This window comes from Bos indicus x Bos taurus, chromosome 8 (assembly GCF_003369695.1).
Source record: "Bos indicus x Bos taurus breed Angus x Brahman F1 hybrid chromosome 8, Bos_hybrid_MaternalHap_v2.0, whole genome shotgun sequence".
Taxonomy (NCBI): domain Eukaryota; kingdom Metazoa; phylum Chordata; class Mammalia; order Artiodactyla; family Bovidae; genus Bos; species Bos indicus x Bos taurus.
The window spans coordinates 70,248,706-70,271,651 of record NC_040083.1 but is presented as its reverse complement, the minus strand read 5'-3'; the positions used below and the strand labels follow the sequence as shown (position 1 = coordinate 70,271,651).

The window sequence follows — 22,946 nt, the reverse complement described above, 5'->3', positions numbered from 1 at the left end:
TCGTTTTTAAAGTATCGGTTTGTAATAGGTAGGACTCATGTTGAACACACGTGATGAATGGGTCTGGGTGCCTGGCAAGTATCCAGTGTAGCCATGTGCATTGTCTGTTGGGTAACTCCTTAGAAGTGGAATTGCTGGGTCAGTGGGTTAGATGATTTTACGCTTTTGCCTAGATAATGACAAACTGTTCTCCCAAAGAAGACTGGACCATTTTAACTCACACCAGGAGTCCACAAGGGTGCCCTATTTCCCTGCACCCTTGCACACTGAGCTCAAACGGTAAAGGATCTGCCTGTGATGCAGGAGACCAGGGTTCGATCCCTGGGTTGGGAAGTTCCTGTGGAGAAGGGGATGGCAATCCACTCCAGTACTCTTGCCTGGAGAATTCCACGGACAGAAGCCTGGCGGGCTACAGTCCATGGGATCGCAAAGAGTCGGAGACGACTGAGCGACTAACGCACGCACGCACTTGCACACTGAACTTTAACACTTTCCCACTCTAAGAAGTAAAGATGGGGCACCATAGTGTCATGGTTTTGATTCTTCCATTCCAGTAGAGTGTTTCAAGGATCCATGAGATTGCTGAGACTGGGAGTGGATAACCAGGAGACCCCCACGTTAGGACATAGGGGAGGGCACAAAAATTCAGACCAGAAAAGAACTAACACAAATCTTGACACAAATTCTTTCAGACAACAGGAGTTCTTCACTAGTTCTTCTAAGGCCAACATAACCCTAATACCTAAACCTAACGGAAACATTTGAAAAGAAGAAAAAATACTTTTAAATACCCTTCCTAAAAGCGGAGGCAAAATTCCTTTACAAAGCAAATAGTTAACCAAATTCTAGATCTTTAAAAACTATGGCAGAAACCATCACATAAAGTAACTATCCTCTAATTAAAAATGTAACACACACACACACACACACAAACCAGTGTAAAGGAGAAAAGCTATATGAACAGCTTAACAGATGCAGAAAAAGAATTTGAACTGACACTTAACCTCCTGTAATGAAAAGGGGAAAGTGTTAGTTGCTCAATCGTGTCCCAACAATCTGAAACCCCATGGACTGTAGCCTGCCAGGCTCCTCTGTCCATGGAATTCTCTAGGCAAGAATACTGGAGTGGATTGCCATTCCCTTCTCCAGGACATCTTCCTGACACAGGGATTGAACCTGGGTCTCCTGCGTTGCAGGCAGAGTCTTTACTGTCAGAAAAAAGTCTCATTTTATCAGGGTAGAAGGGACCTTCCTCCATATGATGAAGGCTACTCCCTCTTGGAGTCACATTAGAGATTAGGATAACTGAGGAAGGGGCATGAGGGAATGTTTTGAAGCAAGCTAATTTCCATGATCTAGATAGAGGGTTTGGATTTCCCTTAAGATTGTGCACGTCTTTCTTTGGAAATCTTAACATTAAAGTAAACTGTAAAGAAATACTGAGCTTGAGTTACTGACGTAATGCCAATGTATTAAGAGTTGCAGATATGAATTTCATCATAAAAATGAGACACTTAGGAGAATGGACAGAGGGGATGGATAGAGAAAGAAATATGTGATACACCTAGGTTACAGAACTTAGGTGGTGAGCATATAAGAGTTTAGTGAATGAATGTTACAACTTTGTTGGATGTTTGAAACTGTTCGTAGCAAAACATTGAGGGAGAGAGTCTGTGAGAGGAGAACCAGGGAAGAAAGGAAGGCATAGGATTGTGAGGGCAGGGAAAGGAGAGTCCACCAATTTGGGGTGACTCGGAGGAGGCCCGGACTGGGGAAGGGATGATTAGGGACACATATGAGCTTAGCTGTCCGCAAATACTTAACAGGTGGCATTTTATCTTGTTTAGATCCAGGCAGTTGAACTGGGCTCAACATAAGCTGTTTCCACTTTAACTTTGTTTTTCTTTCTTTTTTTCCTCTTCATGTCACTTTCTACTTTAAATCACTCCCAGATTAAAGTTACAAAACTATACAAAACCCTTTGTTTCCTGTATCATCTGAAACATAGCTGCTGACATGACAGATCCCATGACTGGACACTTGAATGTATATTTCCCACAAATGAGGACAGTCTCCTCCCAAATGACAATACAACCCTGAACATCAGAACACTATCATCAACACATTAATCCTGGTGGAAGCCTCAGACTTCAGTGATTTCAGACTGGCCCCATTGTGTCATTTTTAGCACAGCTGCTAACTGCTGCTGCTAAGTCGCTTCAGTCGTGTCCGACTCTGTGCGACCCCATAGACGGCAGCCCACCAGACTCCCCCGTGCCTAGGGTTCTCCAGGCAAGAACACTGGAGTGGGTTGCCATTTCCTTCTCCAATGCATGAAAGCGAAAAGTGAAAGTGAAGTTGCTCAGTCGTGTCTGACTGTTAGCGACCCCCTGGACTGCAGCCCACCAGGCTCCTCCATCCATGGGATTTTCCAGGCAGGAGTACTGGAGTGGGGTGCCATTGCCTTCTCCATTTTAGCACAGAGACTTGGCTAAAAACCCTGTATTGCTATTTCTTCTTTCTCCATGTGATTCTGGTATTTTGTGGAACACTGACCGCTTCCTTTTGGGGACCGCGTGTTGGATTAAAGCCACAAGTCCATTACTCAGTATGTGATTCTATATCCTGATTATGAAAAATTGTATGCATGACAGAACCCTCATTTGTGAAAATGTATGTGTATGTGTGCACGCACATGTGAGAAAGAAAGAGAGAGCCTGAGCGTATTCACACATACGGTCAAATAGAGGAAGTCAAGACACAAAATAATGGATGTTTTCTCTAATCCAGGGGATCTCTATGGTTTCTGTATTCTCTTATAAAAAAATTTTCCTTGCCCATACTTTCTGGGCTTCCCAGGTGGTACTAGTAGTAAAGAACCAGCCTGCCAACACAGGAGATGCAAGAGACTGAATTTTGATCCCTGGGTCGGGAAGATCCCCTGGAGGAGGAAATGGCAGCTCACTCCAAAATTCCTGCTGGGAGAATCCCATGGACAGAGGAGCCTGACGGGCTACAGTCCATGGGGTTGCAAAGAGTTGGACGTATCTGAGCACATACTTTCTGGAATAAACATATTTTAAGAGGAAGGAATACAGGGGGAAAAACTTAAGTGTAAGTTACTTGCTGGCACAAAAGGCCAAAGAACAAACATGAATGAGAGTTTAGAGCTGGGAAGAAAGATCCCAGTTGTGTTTCATTTTGCAGGTAGTGGTCAAGGAAATGTGGGGTGGGTCCTAGAAGGGGTGAGAGTGTGGAAGCCACTCATGCCTGTCCCTGCTTTGTCCCCATAGGTCAAAGCTGCTTCAGCCATGTCTGTAAGGAAGGATGAAATTCACCAGCAGTCATCAGCCCCACTGGAACGGAGCCCCCAGCAGAAGTTATGTCCACCAGGTAGATTCTAGGACTGGTCTCCAACCCTTGTCTTCATGTCTGTGTGTTTATTTCTGGCTGTGCCTGAGGCTGTGTTGCTGCATGGGCTCTCTCTAGTTGTGGAGAGGGGGGCCAGCTCTCCAGTTGCGGTACTTGAGCTTCTCCCTAGGGGGCTTCTCCTGTTGCAGAGCACAGGCTCTCGGGTGCACGGGCTGCAGTAGTTGCAGCCTGTGTGCTCAGTAGTTGTGGCTCCCGAGCTGTGGAGGACAGGCTCAGTATTTGTGACACGTGGGCTTAGGTGCTCTGCAGCCTGTGGGATCTTCCCAGACCAGGGATCCAACCCATGTATTCTGCATAGGCAGACAGATTCTTTACCACTGAGCCACCAGGGAAGCCCCTGACCTTTCTTTTTACTGTTTAATGTGCCAGCTATGAATGTGACTTGGATACGTGGCTTGTAATATATTTCTGTTGGCAGTACTGGTCTAGGGTATGTGTTAGATGAAGAATCAAAAGATGAAAGCCCGGTTGAGAAGAGTTCCCCTTGTGGATTCCACAGACGGCCAAAAGAGGCCTCCCCAGCCACACTGGCAGCCTCAGGGTATCCTGCGGGGATTTACTCACCAGCTTTTCCCTTCCTTCCCAGGATTCTATATGGAAGAAGCCATTAGAGGTTGTGCCCCATGCACAGATGGGATAGACTACACCAATCATTCAAACACCCTCCCTTCTTGCTTACTTTGCACGACTTGCAAATCAGGTACAGAACCTGTGGTCCCCCACGCCTGCAGTTAGAGTGCTGGGTGATGAGATGGGATTAAATGGGACGAGGAGTCAGAGATCTGATTTCCAGCCCAGCTAGGTTTTCATCTTGTCTTAGGTCAGTAAAATAATGAAAACAGAAGTTATTTGCATAACGCATGCCAACTGGTAGGGAAGTCTTTCAGAACACAGCTGGAAAGAGGAGAATAACCTGTCCCTTGATGGAGGGAGCTGGATGGTAACAGTGCAGAAGGCCTGGGGGAGTGGGGCAGGGCTGGGTTTGAGCTGTGTCATGTGTCTGATCCTGGGCCAGGCTCCTGCGGGCGCCATGCCCTCTGCTCTGGGGTCTCAGCCTCTCTCAGCCTTCATGACCTGAGGTCCCTCTGCCTCTCCGGCAGGGCATCACCCATTGAGACATCATCCAAGGGTTCCTGTCCATCCTACAGCGTCTCAGATTACACCTCACCCCAGCCCACTTCTTTCTGGGCTCTCTCATTTCTCTTCCCAACCCTGATGCAATCCGTAATGATGCACAGTCCCTTTTATGCCTCTATTGGTGACGCCTGAACAGTGGCTGTTCTATGGATGGTCTATGTGTGTTGCCACAGAAAATGACCACAAAATTACTTAAAAAAAGATTAATTCATTTATTTTTGGCTGTTCTGTGTCTTTGTTGTGGAACAAGGGCTTTCTCTAGTTGTGGTGAGGGGGGCTACTCCTTGTTGCTTTTCATCGTGGTGCACAGGCCCTAGAGCACAGGATCAGTAGTTGTGGCACACGGGCTTAGCTGCCCCGCAACATATGGAATCTTCCCAGACCAGGGATGGAACCTGTGTCCCCTGCTTTGACAGGCGGATTCTTAACCACTGGACCACCCAGCAAGCCCTCCGAATTACTTCTTGAACTGAGTGGATGGAGATCTGGGTTGTGAAGAAGGGTTGAGAGACATATGAGGGAAACACACTCTCAAAACCTTATCTTTGGTCTCTAGGAGAAGAAGAAAAAAATCGCTGCACCCCAACCAAGGACACTGAGTGTCAGTGCAAACCTGGCACTTTCCGTGGAGAAGATGCACCTGAATTCTGTCAAAAATGCAGCACCGGGTGAGACACAGGAGCCTAGGGGGGCTTCCAACCCACAGGAGACCCCAGTTTCCTTGTACCCACTTCTGTCTCCTGCTTCCGTGAAGCCCCTCCCACCTCCCAGAGCTCGTTGTGCCTGTGGGGTTTCCTGAGCCTGCAGCAGTGCTCCCTACCACCACTGTTTGTCCTGCATGGCTTTCCCAGTGGCCCCTTCCCACGTCTCCTCGGGAGGGGCCTAGAAAGACCGAAGTGCTGACAGCAGACAGAAGTCATGAGGAGGCCATGTGTGTGCTCCTTCAAGGTTCCTATAAAACCGGAGCCAACTTGACAGGCCTCACACCCAGCCCCTTGTTCCCCAGTAGCACCTGAATCTTTCCTCTTCGGGGACTCGGGGGCCAATAGTAATTCACTATCCTCTGATGCTCCAGTGTTGGCTGAGATTGGTAGGAAGAGTCAACAGGTGGATGAGAGGGCCTCATATTCAACTTTGACTGGAGGATGAGTCAAACTTGTGCCCACACCCTTCTGACCCTTGACCTGGACGAGGCCCCCCCTTGCCCCTCACAGAGCTTCCCGTGCAGCCCAGGGAGGCCAGGCGGGCCTTGCAGAGGAAGCCCAGCTCCTGAAGGACAGCTCTGAACACTCAGTAGGAGCCTGGGGGCCGCAGTACACAATCCTGGATCCTTTTCCCGCCCAGGGAGGGGGAGTAAGGGGACCCTCCCCTGCAGACAGCAAGAGCCTGTCTCCCCTCCACTGTCTTGTCAGGGGACCCAGGACGGGAGGCTGCCCCCTCTTTCTCCTCATCCAGCCAGCTGTCCCTGATGGGTCCTCCTGTGTCTGTACCCAGGTGCCCTGATGGGAAGATCATGGTTATGGACTGTACCCCCTGGAGCAACATCAATTGTGTGGACCAAGAATCAGGTACCCCGGCCCATGGGGAGGCTCCAGTTCCTGGAGAGCAACCATGAGCCAGAGACTACCCATTACTCCCTCTCCCTCCTCAGGCCCTCCTTCAAGGCTGATGATTGCAATAATTGTAATTGGACTTGTAATCACCGCTGTCCTAATCGGATGTATGGTATGGTGCTGCTTGAAAGGTGAGGTTCTAGAAGAGAAGGAGGAGGTGCTGGCTCCCTCCTCCATCTCCCCAATCCTCCTATTCCTCCTGGCTTGTCTCTGATCTAGTTCCCCAAGAAACCCCTCCTCGTCCCACCTCACCTGGTCCTATAAAACTGATCACATCGGGCCCCCAACTCAGCTGACGGTCCCCTCTTCCCCCTGGCCGAGTCTGGTGGGAGGAGGCAGAAGAGGGTGGTTCAGTAGCACTGCACAGAAATTTTACATGGGTTTCATTTTACTTCATTTTCTTCCCTCTCTTCTCCCTGAGGGTTCTCCAGATTCAGAATGTCCCGCTTGCAGTCACAGGCCCAGGGCTCTTTGTTCAGTGTCTGAGCCCCCAACCTGCACCCTGTCCCTAGGAAGGGAGGTGCGGCAAGAGTGCCCTCCCCACCACTCAGTGGATGTCTCTTCTCTTCTAGGTCTCTTTAATGAGTGCTGGCACAAGGTGATTGGTTTCTCCAGCATCTGGCGGCCTCAGACCCTCAGTAACTGCATCACAACAAAGCCCAGGGTGGACACGGTCTCTGGTTTGTCCTATGCTGTTGTCCCTGACTCTCTCAACTGGCCTGGGGGCTCTAGGCTGAATGTAGGAGGGAGACTGGCCTGCTGAGAGCTGTCCTAAGGCTAGTTGGCAGCGCTGGCCCTGTCCTTACTGTTTGAAACACCCTCACTCTGTAGCCCTGGGGCGTGGGGGGTGTCAGGCAGGGCTGCTCAGTTCCCCTTAGCATCACACCAGAGTCTGGGTGCCATCATCAGAGCCTAGATGTGCTGAGTCTATGCCCACTTGGGGGCACAGCACAGGTGTAGGTGGGAAGGGAGAACCCACTGTCTCCCCCTAGAAGCTTAGGGGTTTGTGGGTTTGTGATTCCTGGGTCAGTGCCTTGCTTTTTCGAGGCCCTTTTCTGGCGCTTATGTCCCCCAGGAAGGTCTGGGGCTCTGGACCATGCACACAACAACAGGCTGACCAATGGAGATTGACTTTCCATTCTGGTCCCTTGGCAGGAAAAGAAGCTGACAGAAGACAACGCCCAGTCCCGAGATGCAGCAAGCAGACTGCCTGTTGGTGAGTGTGGGGCTCTGGCCCTTCTGCTTGCTTGGGACTGTGGTAGAGACAGGGAGAGGCAATGGGTCAGGTCTCCTCTTCTCTGGGGAGGTGGTGATGGAGGGAGACCGGGGCATGGAGGGAAGGGAGCCCACCCCCTGCTCTGGAGAGAGACCAGGGCATGGAGGGGAAGGGAGCCCACCCCCTGCTCTGGAGAGAGACCAGGGCATGGAGGGGAAGGGAGCCCACCCCCTGTTCTGTTCCACTGGCAGCTCTGATGCTACTTCTCATCTGTCTTGTCACCACATCCCTCGTCTAGAACAGGGCAGGCGAAGGGTAATCACTCCTCCCATGACTGACCGAGTGATGGAGTCAGAGCTACATAATATTTTTCTGTGTGACTGTTACATACTTTTAAGCCGTTCCTCATCATAGTGGGAATTTCACATTTATTTCAAAAGTATTGTTGAATCTACTTGAAGTAAAATTTCTTTGTCAACATACAGAAGTATTTTCACTATGTATATGTGTGTGTGTGTATATATATATATATATATGAGGAGGGCATGGCAACCCACCCCAGTATTCTTGCCTGGAGAATCCCCATGGACAGAGGAGCCCAGCAGGCTACAGTCCATGGGGTCGCAAAGAGTCAGACATGACTGAGTGACTAAACATATGTATATTATATATGTATACACACACACTCACACACACACATACAGAGACATTTACAGTTTGGGGTCGTATCATTTCAATAGTTTTGAGGTTTTTGAGTATTACCTTAATTTATAAATTAATCTAGGAGGAATTGAGATCTTTTAGCTATTCTATATTTTTCTTATGAAAAGAGTTAGCATTTTAAGTTAAGAGTTTTATAATACCTCAACTCCATGTGTGTTTTTCTTCAGTAAATTGCTCGTTTCTTGTTGAGGCTGTATCTTTGTATTACAATGTTCTATAACCTGATGAGTTTATCCAACTCATAATTCATTATAGAATTTATTGTCATAATTTTTAACATTCATCCATCCACACATTCACATTTAAGTATTATTGTTGAACCATTAGAGGTTTATAAGAACACAATTGTATATAAAATAATGACTCTTCTGTCCGCTCCCCTCAAAGGTCCTGCATTGGTTTTGATTTGCTTATGGCTGCATCTGCCAGAATTTCAGAACAAGGTTTACTAGGCTCAGTTCTGTAACCTAGGACCCCCGGTTAAGACCAAGGCTGCTCTCCATTGTGTTTTACAGAAACCAGCAGCCCCTGAAGGATCTCAGAGGAGAAGATGGCTGCTGGTTCCAACAGACGCCACTGAAAGTGAGTGTTTTTTTCCTGGGCAGGGGATTAGGAGTGGAGGGAGGAGGGACTGTGTCCTAATTTCTGTCTCCATAGCGGTTAGGGCAACTCAGAGAGGGGATGGCTTGTCCCTGAACCATCAGGACTCTAATTCCCTCCCTGCCCCCTCCTCTTTTTCCCACCCTGCACCCCTCTGTCCTCTAACAGTGGCCCCTAACACCTCCCTGTCCTTCCCTCTTCCACCATCCTCTCTCCTCCCTGGTTGCTCAGGGCCAGGTTGACCCACTCTGAGACATCCGAGAGGTTGTGCTGTCCAGCAGGGCACCCCCTGGCCCAGGGAGGCTGTGGAGCCCCTGTCCATGCATGCTAAGTCTCTTTAATCATGTCTGACTCCTTGCAACCCCATGGACTGTAGCCTGCCAGGCTCCTTAGTCCATGGGATTCTCCAGGCAAGAATACCGGAGTGGGTTACCATGCCCTCCTCCAGGGATCATTCCAACCCAGGGATCGAACCCACATCTTACATCTCCTGCATTAGCAAGCAGGTTCTTTACCACTGGCGCAACCTGGGAGCCCTGTGGAGCGCCTGAACTGTGGCTAAATCTGATGAGCTGTAGTACATAACTCGATACTGTAGTTCAAGGAGTTGGTAGAAAAAATGACTATAATTTGTCTCGTTAACAGTTTTTTTTTTTTTTTTGTATATTGATTACATGTTGAGGGGCTTCCCTGGTGGCTCAGATGGTAAAGAATTCGCCTGTAATGCAAGAGAACAGGGTTCAGTCCCTGGGTCAGGAAGATCCCCTGGAGAAGGGAATGGCAACCCACTCCAGTATTCCTACCTGGAGAATCTCATGGACAGAGGAGCCTGACAGGCTACAGTCCATGAAGTCACAAAGAGTCAGACACACAACTGAGCAGCTAACACTACATATTGCAGTGAAAAAATTCTTAACTTACTTTTAATTGGAGGATAATTGCTTCACAATGTTGTGCTTATTTCTGCTGTACAGCAACATGAACCAGCCATAGGTGCACATATATCCCCTCCCTCTTGAGCCTCCTTCCAACGCCCCCATCCCACCTCCCTTAGGTTATCACAGAGCACCGGATCGAGCTCTCTGTGTTATCAAGCCACTTCCCATTAGCTATCTATATTACATATTGAAAGGAAATTTTTTAGAATACTTTGAGTTAGTACCATATTTTATGAAAACTAGTATTGTTATTTTTCATGTTTTCAGTGTAACTGTTAGAGAATATAAACTTGTGTTGGGTGCCCTCCTCATGTACTGTGGATGGTGGTATGCACAGCATTTCACACACACAGCGTTGAATCTGCAGCACAGTCCATGAGGCGGGTGGTGTTTGCTCCATTTTAAGGTTAAATTCTTGCTTGGAGTCTGTCCCCATCGAGCTGTACCGCAGGGTCAGGCAGTGAGGCCGAGCGGGGTGTGAGGCCGGAGACCTTCCTCCCTCCAGGCCTTTGCTTTGTCCCCAGTGCAGAGGTGGCAGCCAGGAGGCCTCACCCTCCTGAGAAAGGCAGGTGCCCTCCTCTGAGGTCTGTTGCCCCTCGCTGTCCCACCCTCTGTCTCCTATCACAGATGCCTTCTCCCTGTGTGACAGCAGTCTCCTCTTCCAGATGGGCCCGCATCCCCTGCTTGGGGCAGGACTCTCTGCTGACCTGGACTGCCCCCAACTGCTCTGGCTGCTGGCGAAGTCCAATGCCCAGTGCCTGTGTGGCTTGTTTGCTGCTGGGAAGCAGGTCAGGGGCGCAGAGCAGCAGGCTTACCAGCAGGGGGAGCTCCTCAGGTTCCCATCCTGAAGTCTAGGCCTGAATTGAGGGTCCTTTGCCTTTGTGAAAGCCCGTTCCAACTCTGTCTCTGTGACTTTCCCCCAACCTAGGCCTGAAGCTATTCTTCAGTGAGTTTGCAGCTATCTTTTCCTTGTGACTTCTGTGATTCGCTCCTGAGGCAGTTGGGCCTCACATGAAATGAGATCCTTGTGACCAGAGAATAGGCCTGGATCTCTCCACATGCCTTGTGTGATGCTGCCAGTCACCAAGAAGGGACAGGGGACCTCAGTCAACACCCCGATGGATGCCTTGGAAATGCTGGGGCAAAGGTTGACAAATGAGACAATTCAAGAGTGCCTGCGGAACTCAGGAAAGTATTAACATGTTTATGAAGAAAGTGAGACAGGCTCTGCTGTGCCCTGACCGTTTGAGGACCTCAGTCTTTCAGTTCAGGACACACTGCTAATAGACTTCTAGTTTTTATTTGTATTTGTTTGAAATTTGTCATTCATGTTAGTATGTATGCATTTAGTGATGTAACTTATAATGAAGGTGTTAGTCACTGAGTCATGTCCAACTCTTTGCGACCCTATGGACTGTCCCCACCAGGCTCTTCTGTCCATGGGGTTTCTCCAGGCAAGAGTACTGGAGTGGGTTGCCGTTTCCTTCTCCAGGGGATCTTCCCTACCCAGGGATGGAACCTAGGTCTCTTGCACTGCAGGCAGACTCCTTACCAACTGAGCCACCAGGGAGGCCCCGTAACTTGTAATATACATCATTAAAGTGCAAACATCTTATATGTCTTGGTACTTTCATGTTTGTGCATATATATGTATGTGTAGAAAAACATTTTGCAAATATAATTTCTAGGTTTATGTGGGCTACCTGGTTGAGTACTGGCAATCTAAATAAACTAGAAATACAAAAGGAGGGCATTCCCTGGCTGTTCAGTGGTTGGGACTCTGCCCTGAGAGCCCTGAGTTCAATCCCTGGTCAGAAAGTAAGATCCCACGAGCCATGAGGCAAAAACAAACAAACAAAAACCTACAAAACAAGAACAGCAATAAAGGAGAGCAAGCCCACTGCTGGGGGAATTTGACCACTTTGGGATTGCCTGGCGACTTCTTCAGGGTCCAGGCTTTAAACATGTCAACTTTATAGTTGGGTGAATATTTGTATTTTTCATAGAGAGATGTTAACAAGTGAGCAGAGAGGGAGCGGAATTGGCACCCCCGTGTTGTGTCTGGTGACCGTGAACTGGGCTGTCATTCCCTGGGCTTCCTCCTGCTCATCTGGGAGGTTAGGGTGGGACGTGGGTTAGATATGAGTGTCAGATAGTTTCTGTGTCACGTCTGCTCTTATCAGTGACCTTCATTCCATCTGGGCTCAAGGAAGAGAGGACAAGGATCTGCCATAGTTTCTGGGAGGAAGAATGGATGGGCTCCTTGGTTATGTTCAGTGTTGGCTTGCTCCTCCCTAGATGGGCCCCCCTTGATACTGGTGCTCTGAGCCCAGAATTGCCTTTTTGTGTTTGAATTGGCTGATTAAGGATCTCAACCCCTCTGTAAGCTTTGACCTTCTGCAGAAAAGACACAGAAATGATGATTCTTAAATACTGTGAGAACTGACCTAAAATGCCTGCTATATTAGGGTTTTGTATTTTATTTATTTATTTATTTATTTTTTTAACCTTCTGCCAAACCCTTCTCCATAGTATTCCAATCACTGCAGGATAATTTAATAGCAGAAGCAATTCTCAGGGAGGTTTTTGGTCTAGTCCATCTCAAGGCTTGTATGTTGTCTTCCCAAGGTTGATGTGACTGGTGTGGTCAAAACTGGAATTGCCTAAAATGTAGGTACAAATGGATATAGTGTGTGGAGTTCTCTTGTGTTTTGAGAAGGGCCGACCCCCGTGGTCTTGGTGCTACATCCCTCTGGCCCTGATGTCCCTCCCTCTCCTGGAAGTCAGGTGTTTCCTGTCTTTGCTGTTCCTTCTGTGCAGGACACTCTGCCTTCATCCCCAGGAGGAGATAGAAATGAATTCCTGGGACTTCCCTGGCGGTTCAGTGGTTAAGACTCTGCACTCCCAATGCAAGGAGCCTGGGTTCAGTCTCTGGTTGGGGAACTGAGATCCCACACACCACAACTAAGCATGTGCTCCGCAACTGAGCCCATGTGCTGTAGAGCCTGCACATCACAGTAGAGGAGCCTGTGTGCTGCAGTGAAGAGTCTGCCCAGCTAAAATAAATAAATAAGATACAATAAAATTTGAAACTGTCACCTATATGTTACAAAAAGCATGTGCATTTGTAAAACAGTTTAAAAAAGTAAATAGTCAAGTGTCAGGTCACTTGTCCCTTTCTCAGAAGACTTCCTTGAGTGCCCATTAGAGTATCAGCCTTGTCAGTATTTGTCATGTATATTCATTTGTACACATTTATTGTGTGTTTTACTAATGAGAACCTTCAAGAAAAGTGAAACTTGACGCCTTTGTTGCTTTCCGGTGGGTGCTTAGTCGCTCAGTCGTGTCCGACTCTTTGCGACCCTGTGAACTAAGCCTGCCAGACTCCCCTGTCCATGGGATTCTCCAGGCAAGAATACTGGAGTGAGTTGCCATTTCCTACTCCAGGGGATCTTCCCGATCCAGGGATCGAACCCGAGTGTCCTGTGTCTCCTGCACTGCATGCGAGTTCTTTGCCTGCTGAGCCATCCGGGAAGCATTACTGCTTTATGCCAATGCAAATGTTACAATTTAAAGTTTTACTTGAAGACTGGATGCCTGTTCAGGTTTCTCCTCAGTACTGAATTTGTGACCAAATTAAATATGCAATTTCCACATGTACACCCGTGGTGGATTCATGTTGATGTATGGCAAAACCAATACAGTATTGTAAAGTAATTAGCCTCTAGTTAAAATAAATAAATTTAAATTAAAAACATTTTTAAAAAGCAACCGTAATACTATATATATCTCATCTAAAAATTGGATAATAAAAATTCATTAAATATACAAAAATAATAAAAAAAATAAATATGCAATATCATATACAAATTTTATAATTTTAGTAAACGTGCAATTTTATGATTTTGAATAAAATTGAATATTCAGTGTTATATACAAATTTTGCAATTTTCTATAAACCTGCAATTTAAAGAATTTGTGGCCGAATTAAAAATGCAATGTTATATACAAATTTTATAATTTTATATAAATAAGCAATTGGATGAATTTGTGACCAAATTACATGGCAGTTACATAAAAATTTTGCAATTTTATATAAACATGCAATTTTATGACTTTGTGACCAAATTAAATATGTGATGTTATATACAAATATTATAATTTTATATATAGTTTTATACAATTTGACAAATGTGGAATGTTATAAAAAGTATAAGAACTATCAAAATGTTAGAAATTATATAGTTTTCCATAAATATACAATTGTATGAATTTGTGATCAAATTAAATATGTAATTGTATATAAAAAGAGGCATGTGTGTGTTTTTCCCCCATCCTCTGGTTCTCTGGAGCAGTTCTGAGTGAAGGGTACAGGGGTGTGTTCTTGCTGTGTGACCCACTCCTTCCTTCTCCCCTTTATGCCTCAGGCTCATCTTGCATGGGTGTGTCTCCTGCTCTGACTCAAGATTTCCAGATGCCAGATTCCTGGGGGACTGGAATTCAGCCCCTCCTCTGTCCACCTCCTCCCCACTCTTCCCCTGGGAGAGAGGCCCCAGCCTGGCCAGGCACCTGCACAGCCTCCCCCTGTGGTGTCTGTGTCTCTGAGTCCTGTCTGGGCCTGCTGGGCTCCCTGGAGGTGCAGACTGGCTCTGACAGAGCTGTTGGGAAGGGCTGGTGGGGCCCTGCTTGCTGGGGTTCTTCTGTGGCCCCTCACTTGTGAGCCTCCTGCCACTCTGGGGCCACCTTCCCCTTCTGTCCCTGCTGTCCTTTCTGCATCCTCATCACAGTGGGTCTGGTGGCTCAGCCCTGCAACCTCATGGAGACACAACTCCCTTCCCCTGGACCTTAGGATAGGATCCCCCACCCACCTAGATTTCCTGGGGGAGCCCCGTGGTCCCAGCCCTGTCCCCTTTCCCAGAGCACAGGTGCTCGTGCAGAGCTGCACACCCCCTGACTGCCCCCACTCCTGCCTGTGAACGATTACATATTACATCAGGAGTGGGAAGAAAAATATTTTAGATCACAAATCAGGAGGAAGAGGTGAATTTATAATTACTTGAAAATAAATTCTTGAAAAGCAGTGTTGCCTGTGTGAGACCCCTGTATCAGATCACCTAAGTTGTCCTTGAATGGAGAAGACTGACCTGGCCTCCATTTGTTTTTAGGTCTGTTAACACTTTATGAGAAGCTGAGGGGTGGGGGGTGGGGGGGGTGAGGGTGTTAGGGGCAATATTATATAATCAACAGGCTTGAACTTCCCTGGTGGCTTACATGATAAAGAGTCTGCCTGCAATGCAGAGGCATGGGTCCAATCCCGGGGTCTGGAAGATCTCCTGGAGAAGGAAATGGCAACCCACTCCAGTATTCTTGGCTGGAGAATCCCATGGACAGAAGAGCCTGGCAAGTCCCAGTCCATGGGGTCACAAGGAGTCGGACATGACTGAGTGACTAACATTTCACATATGGGATGCATCTGAGCAGTTTTACAGGTTAGGTAAGAGCACGTATTAGTGGACATTAACCTAAAACTTAGTGTTTTAGAACTACAGTCTTATTCTTGTTGTTCAGTCACTCAGTCTTGTCCGACTCTTCGTGAGCCCGTGGATTGCAGCATGCCAGACTTCCCTGTCCTTCACCATCTCGCAGAGTTTGCTCTAACTCATGTCCACTGAGTCGGTGATGCCATCCAACCATCTCATCCTGTCGACCACTTCTTTTCATGCCTTCAATCTTTCCCAGCATCAGAGTCTTTTCAAGTGAGTTGGCTCTTCCCATCTGTTGGCCAAACTATTGGAGCTTCAGCTTCAGCATCAGTCCTTCCAATGAATATTGAGGGTTGATTTCCTTCACGATTGACTGGTTTGATTTCCTTGCTGTTCAAGGGACTCTCATGAGTCTTCTCCAACACCACGGTTAAACAAAGCATCAGTTCTTCGGTGCTCAGCCTTCTTTATGGTCCTACTTTCACATCCGTACACGACTACTGGAAATACTAGAGTGTTGACCAGACGGATATTTGTTGGCAGAGTGATGTCTCTGTTTTCTAAAATGGCATCTAGGTTTGTCACAGCCTTTATTACATCACCATTTCTAATGGTTCAGTGTAGGTTGGTTCTCTGATACTGAGTCTCACCAGACTGGGGCTGTGGTCCCTTCAAGGCCTGAATGGAAAAGGACGTGCTTCCAAGCTTACACATGAGGTGGGGCTGGATTCAGTTCTTGGGGCAGTTGGCAGGAGGCTGTCCTTTGTCCTTGTGATGTGGGCCTCTCCATTGATTGTTTAGTCGTCACTCAGTCATGTCAGACTCTGTGAAACCCCATGGCCTGTAGCCTACCAGGCGCCTATGTCCGTGGAATTCAGGCAAGAATACTGGAGTGGGTTGCTATTTCTTTCTCCAGGAGATCTTCCCAACCCAGGGATCAAACCCAAGTCTCCTGCATTGGCGGGCGGATTCTTCACGGCTGAGCCACCAGGGAACCCAGTCCTCTCCATATGTTTGTGTGTACCTGCTAAGTCGATTCAGCTGTGTCAGACCCTTTGCGACCCTATATCAGGCTCCCTCTGTCCATGGGATTCTCCAGGCAAGAATACTGGAGTGGGTTGCCATGCCTTCCTCCAGGGGATCTTTCTGATTCAGGGATTGAACTGGCATCTCTTAGGTCTCTAGCAATGACAAGCGGGTTCATTACTCCCAGTGCCACCAGGGAAGCCTGGACCTCTCCATCAGTTCAGTTCAGTCGCTCAGTCGTGTCCGACTCTTTGCGACCCCATGAATCGCAGCAGGCCAGGGCTGAACAAAACATGGCGGCTTGTTTCATCAGAGCAAGTGAGTGACTGGGGCAGGGGGAGGGGAAGTCACCATCCTTTTACCTTGATCTTGAGACATCCCACTGCTTCTGTTGATCATTTCTCGGTATTTTGTCTGAAATTCTGACAGGTCTGAGATCCTACTTGCGAGTTAATGAGTTACCCTACCACAGTTATTTATGTGAGTCTTTATGAGTGTGCATGTATACCTGGGTAGCATGTATATACCAGTATACAAGTGTATGTGTATGCATACAAACATACATGCTAGCCAACTGTGCACACACCATCCCGTCATGAGATCTCTGGATCAAGGATCAGACTGTTTCGTTGCCAAGTAAACGTAGCCCTGGTTCCCCACAGCGGGAGAGGGTAGAGGCACATGTACCTGTGTGTGCAGTGGGGTTTATGCATCAATTCCAGGTTGTGAAACTCAGAGCTTAAATAGATGGCTGACACATCTACTCCTGCTCTCCTCCTCAGTAAGAAAGATCCTGTATTTTCTTCTGGAATAGAAACAAAGTCTCTTTTGGAGGAAAGAAGCCTAGAATATGAGTACATGGCCCTGATCGGCAGGGGACAACCTCTAGTCCCTACAGGGCAGTAGCCAACCTCTCTCTTCTAAGGCGTGTTGCATGCTAAGTCGCTTCAGTCATGTCTAACTCTTTGCAACCTTATGGACCTTAGCCCACCAGGCTTCTTTGTTCATGGGATTCGCCAGGCAAGAATACTGGAGTGGGTTGCCATGCTCTCTTCCAGAGGATCGTCTTGGCCCAGAGATGGAACCAGCATCTCTTAGGTCTCCTGCATTGACAGGGAGGGTCCTTTACCACTAGCACCACCTGAAAAGTCCTGTTAACCAAACAGCCTTTAAGCAAAGTTGCCCACAATCTTTGCTCAAAAAACTTAAACTTTAAGCAAATCTGAAAAATGTCATGTCCATTTTATAAATTGAAGATAATAGGATTAAAGGCCAGAAATTTGTCCCCAGTACTAAAGATAAACAGGGTGCACACAGTCTCTCTGCCTGGATGTTAAACATTCAGTCTATGGAATTTCATTAAATACATATAAACTTTTAAAGATTTTTTTTTTACATCCCCCAATAGTTTGAGTTGGACAAATAGAAAATACAACACTAAGTTTTTGGAATAGATTTCCACAAAAACATGAAGTGACTTTTCACCCATCCCTTTCCTGGGTCCTGAGTCATCTTTTCCTCTTTTTTCTTGACTCCTCAGACTCAGGTTTTACCATGTCTCAGCACTTGACTGCTCTTCCTCTGGTTTCTTTTGTCTTTTCTGTCCCCTAGGGCACACCTCATGCTCTCCCTGCTGAATCACAGCAAAAGGTCTCTGGCTTTGACAGCTCTCTCTGTCCTCCGTTATGCTACGATCCCACAGGAGTCTGGAATCTTCCTGATGCAAACCGCTTCCCAGGATTTCCACCCCTCCCTCCCTGGAGAGTGTCCAGACAATGTCTTAATAAGCACTTGGCTTTTGCTCCATTCTCTGAGTTGCTGAAACCATATCCACACTAATGACCATTTTAGTCTACCTATTAGCCTTGTTAAATAATCATGGATTATAGAGACATTTGGGCTTCCCCGCTGGCTCAGATGGTGAGGAATCTGCCTGCAATGCAGGAGACCTGGGTTCAATCCCTGGGTTGGGAAGATCCCCTAGAGAAGGGAATGGCAACCCATTCCAATGTTCTTGTCTGGAGAATCCCCTGGACAGAGGAGCCTGGCAAGCTAGTGTTCATGGGTTGTAAAGAGTTGGACACAACTCAGTGTCTAACACACATATAGACATTTATGTGACAAAATGTTTTTGTAGTATTATTCAATTGTCAAAAACTTCAAAATAATTAAAATGTTCCCAGTGGGATCCTGGTTAAATTACTGGTGTTAGACCCATACAGTATGTTAGGGAGTTATCAAAAGTAACATTGTAGCAAAATAATTAAGGAAATGAAAAAATGTTGAAAAAAAAGTGTTTAAAAATGTTAAGAGGAAAAAACAAGATTATTAATAGTATTTACCTGTGGTGGTTTTAAGGCAGGTGAACAAATTCTTTGATCTTTTTCTTTCAAGATATATTGCTGAACATGGGGTGCAATTAGTGACTCATCTGTTATCATCAGGACATGGCAGAGGTGGCTATACATGACCAGCTGCTAGAACTGGGCTCTCCCTTCCAGATCGAAGGGCCAGCAGCAAGCCATCACAGCAAACAGGTCCTCAGGACAGCGAGGTAACCGTCTTTTAGGGCACGCAGCCATGTCAAAGGGGTCCATGTCCACGTAGGGCATTTGGCCCAGAGTCAAAAGCTAGCTCCCACAGCATCACTCTGAAGGCCCACAGGTCACTGGCACTGGAGAACTCATTATTAACCAGACTTTCAAGGGCCGTCCACCAACCCGCCTGTTTTCATTGTCCCCCAGGCAATGACATAGTCCATGGGGAACAAGTCTCTGGAGACGGCATTGTCTGCGATCTTAACTTGAAGTGTGTCCTCAGCGATACAGTTCCCAACAGCCACATCTTGGTGGATGACTCCCCTGCTGGACAGATAGCTCATTCCTCAGGCAATCTGAACAGTCATGTGAACCAAGTCTTGTTGAGAAACCGCCTGTGGATTATGGGCCTCTACTAATTGACACTGCCGTAAAACCAATCTATTGCTACAGCTAAGTCACTTAAGTCGTGTCTGACTCTGTGCGACCCCATAGACGGCAGCCACCAGGCTCCCCATCCCTGGGATTCTCCAGGCAAGAACACTGGAGTGGGTTGCCATTTTCTTCTCCAATGCATGAAAGTGAAAAGTGAAAGTGAAGTCTCTCAGTCGTGTCTGACTCTTAGCGACCCCATGGACTGCAGGCTACCAGGCTCCTCCATCCATGGGATTTTCCAGGCAAGAGTACTGGAGTGGGGTGCCATCACCTTCTCCGAATTCATGTAAGCCAATATCCCCATGGGCTTTTCTCCTTCTATACACACCCTGCTGATAGGAAGAAGATTTCTGTAATGAAGACCTCATAGCTTACAACTCTCAGTGAGTATCATTGTCACCTGAATTTCAGAAGCTTGATCTTTAACTGTTTTTACAAATACTTGCTTTTTTTATTTGGATCTTTTTCTTTTTTTCCTTTAGCCACAGACTTTGTTGTTTGAATATTTGCAACTATTATTCTATACACTTTTAATTTCTTCCAAAACGCTATGCTCCATATTGCTAGGTCACTTCACTCTCCATTTTATTCTACATTTCCATCAAGCAGTGTTTCCCCAAATCACAATCTGCCTGATTGTGTATTGTTGTTGTTCAGTTGCTAAGTTGTGTCTGTCCCTTTTTGATGCCATGGACTGTAGGCCACCAGGCTCCTCTGTTCATGAGATTTCCCAGGCAAGAATACTGGAGTGGGTTGCCATTTCTTCTCCATATTTGGATCCTTTTCATCTACTAAAACCCCATGGAAAATATGCTCAAAAGTATCTTATTGAAATTCATCTTTTAGAAGTATCCTCTCCCTGGATATTGCAATATCCTTCACCTTAGCGTTGGCCTCCAAAAGCATGACACTTCTCAGGTCATTCTTCTGACTTCTTTGAAGAGAGAACCCTGCTTGAGTGCAAATAAAAACAAAAAACCAAACTCTGTTGCTATTTCAGATACGATATCATCAACATAGCTCCGAAGTGACAATGCAAAACAATTTTTTAAACAAAAGCATGTTTATTATGCAATCTGAGACAAAGTGCAATCAGGAGGGAGCCTGATTATACTTTAAAAGAAAATGCACTCAGGAGTGAGTCTGGAATCAGAAGCAGCTTTGGTATTTGTTGGACTGTCATCCTCAGCCACTTTTGCCAAAACACGCAGAATGGAAGGGTCTGGCGCCCCGTGTGCTGGGCTGCAGGCCCAATTTCTTAACACAGGGCAGATTAACTGGGCCAACCACCCCTGTGCTCAGTGGGCAAAGCTGAGTCGCTCTCCTGTCCTCGTGGGGCCAGCGGGAGGGACTGACTGAAGACAAAGCACCGTGGGTTACACTTCAGAGGGGTGTGCTGCAGGAGGAGGGTGCCAGCCAGTTTTACTGATTGCAGCCCCATCCACTTCTTCTTCCATCTTCCTGGCTTCCTCCAATTCTCCTGGATTTAACACCAATTAACCTCAACTTCGGCCCCTTACCTAGATTTCTCAAGAATTTGATCTGGCTATAAATAGGAGGAGGAAAAAAATAAATAAGAAAACCTTTTTGCTGTGCTCAAAGACTCTGCATAACCATCCTGCTTTTAAAAAGCAGAGTATAGCACCAGAACACTACATCTTATTCCCTTTCATTTCCTTTTATAATAGTTGAAAATAACATGAGGTGCTTTGGCTGAAAGTCAAGCTTGTTCTAGACCCGTGACTACCCTAATAAAGCCACAGTTACACAAAGGCTCTGCAGAGTTCCACCTTCCCACCCCACGACACAAACCCCAGTTCCTAGCTAGAGACCTGGGCCAGGATGCATTTCTTGGTCAGCCTGCTCTCTTACTTCTTCTAAGCAGAAGCAGGAAATCTGGAAATGAGTTTTCTAAAATAAAGCAAGGCACGTTCAGGAGATGGTTAAAATGGCAATAATTTCATACTAATTATTTTTCTAGATCATTTGAGGTACTGGAGAAGACTCATGAGAGTCCTTTGGACAACAAGGATTTTGGCCAACTGATGGGAAGAACTGACTCATTGGAAAAGACCCTGATGCTGGGAAAGATTGAGGGCAGGAGGAGAAGGGAGTGACAGAGGATGAGATGCTTGGATGGCATCACTGACTCAGTGGACATGAGTTTGAGCAGACTCTGGGAGATAGTGAAGGACAGGGAAGCCTGGCATGCTGCCGTGCATGGGGTAACAGAGTCGGACACAACTGAGTGATGGAACAACAGCAACAAATGAGGATTAAAGTCATGGACACTGGATGCTCAGTGTATGGGACTATTGAATAAATTCACTCTGTTACTGTTGAATCACTGTGATTACTGCAAATGTAGAAACTGCCTGGAATTCCCCTTTCAAAAAAAAAAATTTTTTTTTTTAGGACTTTGATGTTGGGCCTGTGGTTAAGCATCCACCTGCCAATGCAGGGGAGACAGGTTCTGTCCTTGGTCCAGGGATATCCCATCTGCCATGGGGCGACTACGCCGGTGTGCCATAACTACTGAAGCCCACACGCTCTGCAGCCCATGCTCCAGAACAAGAGAATCCACATCAATGAGAAGCCCGTGCATTGTATCTAGAAAAAGCCTGAGCATAGCAATAAGATCCAGTGCAGCCAAAAATAAATAAATACGTGAAAAAATAAAAAAAAGATTAGTTCATGTCTAAAAAAAATTAGCATTGTTCAAGGTAATGCTTGCTTGCAAGCATTTGGTTTGTTGGGGGAAATAATTACACTAAAGTAAATTTTATCATATTAAAAAGGCCTCTCTTATAAACAGGGTCAAACGTTGTATATTTTAAAATAATATTTATTATATGTTTTGTTAGATATATTTGCTGCAGAAGATTAAAATGATACATATATATAGAAGCCTCACTGTTTTTCCATCATCTAGACATAGCACTCTCAGCACATTCAGTTCAGTTCAGTTCAGTCGCTCAGTCGTGTCCTACGCTTTGCAACCCCATGAATCGCAGCACGCCAGGCCTACCTGTCCATCACCAACTCTCCGAGTTCACCCAAACTCATGTCCATTGAGTCCGTGATGCCATCCAGCCATCTCATCCTCTGTCGTCCCCTTCTCCTCTTGCCCCCCATCCCTCCCAGCATCAGGGTCTTTTCCAATGAGTCATCTCTTCGCATCAGGTGGCCAAAGTATTGGAGTTTCAGCTTCAGCATCAGTCCCTCCTATGAACACCCAGGACTGACCTCCTTTAGGATGGACTGGTTGAATCTCCTTGCAGCCCAAGGGACTCTCAAGAGTCTTCTCCAACACCACAGTTCAAAAACATCAATTCTTCGGCACTCAGCTTTCTTCACAGTCCAATTCTCACATCCATACATGACCACTGGAAAAACCATAGCCTTGACTAGATGGACCTTTGTTGGCAAAGTAACGTCTCTGCTTTTGAATATGCTATCTAGGTTGGTCATAACTTTCCTTCCAAGGAGTAAGCGTCTTTTAATTTCATGGCTTCAATCACCATCTGTAGTGATTTTGGAGCCCCCCAAAATAAAGTCTGACACTGTTTCCACTGTTTCCCCATCTATTTGCCATGAAGTGATGGGACCAGATGCCATGATCTTATTTTTCTGAATGTTGAGCTTTAAGCCAACTTTTTCACTCTCCTCTTTCACTTATATCAACAGGCTTTTTAGTTCCTCTTCACTTTCTGCCGTAAGGGTGGTGTCATCTATATATCTGAGGTTATTGATATTTCTCCCGGCAATCTTGATTCCAGCTTGTGCTTCTTCCAGCCCAGCTTTTC

The 22,946-nt window shown here is 46.6% G+C and overlaps 1 protein-coding gene across 18 annotated transcripts in view; it reads left to right on the top strand.

Annotated features, from left to right (window-relative positions):
* Positions 1-13,968, top strand: part of LOC113897298 (tumor necrosis factor receptor superfamily member 10A-like) — a 72,969-nt gene extending 59,001 nt beyond the window's left edge. For 3 of the 18 annotated variants that reach the window (XM_027549906.1, XM_027549907.1, XM_027549904.1), the window contains exons 2-9: positions 3,294-3,393; positions 4,019-4,132; positions 5,126-5,237; positions 6,064-6,137; positions 6,221-6,313; positions 6,614-6,862; positions 7,338-7,398; positions 8,509-8,630. In XM_027549906.1, coding sequence (XP_027405707.1) covers positions 3,294-3,393; positions 4,019-4,132; positions 5,126-5,237; positions 6,064-6,137; positions 6,221-6,313; positions 6,614-6,862; positions 7,338-7,398; positions 8,509-8,587 — 882 coding nt within the window. In that variant the 3' untranslated portion in view covers positions 8,588-8,630. The other 15 variants (XR_003512313.1, XR_003512315.1, XR_003512316.1 and 12 more) reach the window with 15 other exon arrangements.
* Positions 13,969-22,946: the final 8,978 nt, after the last annotated feature.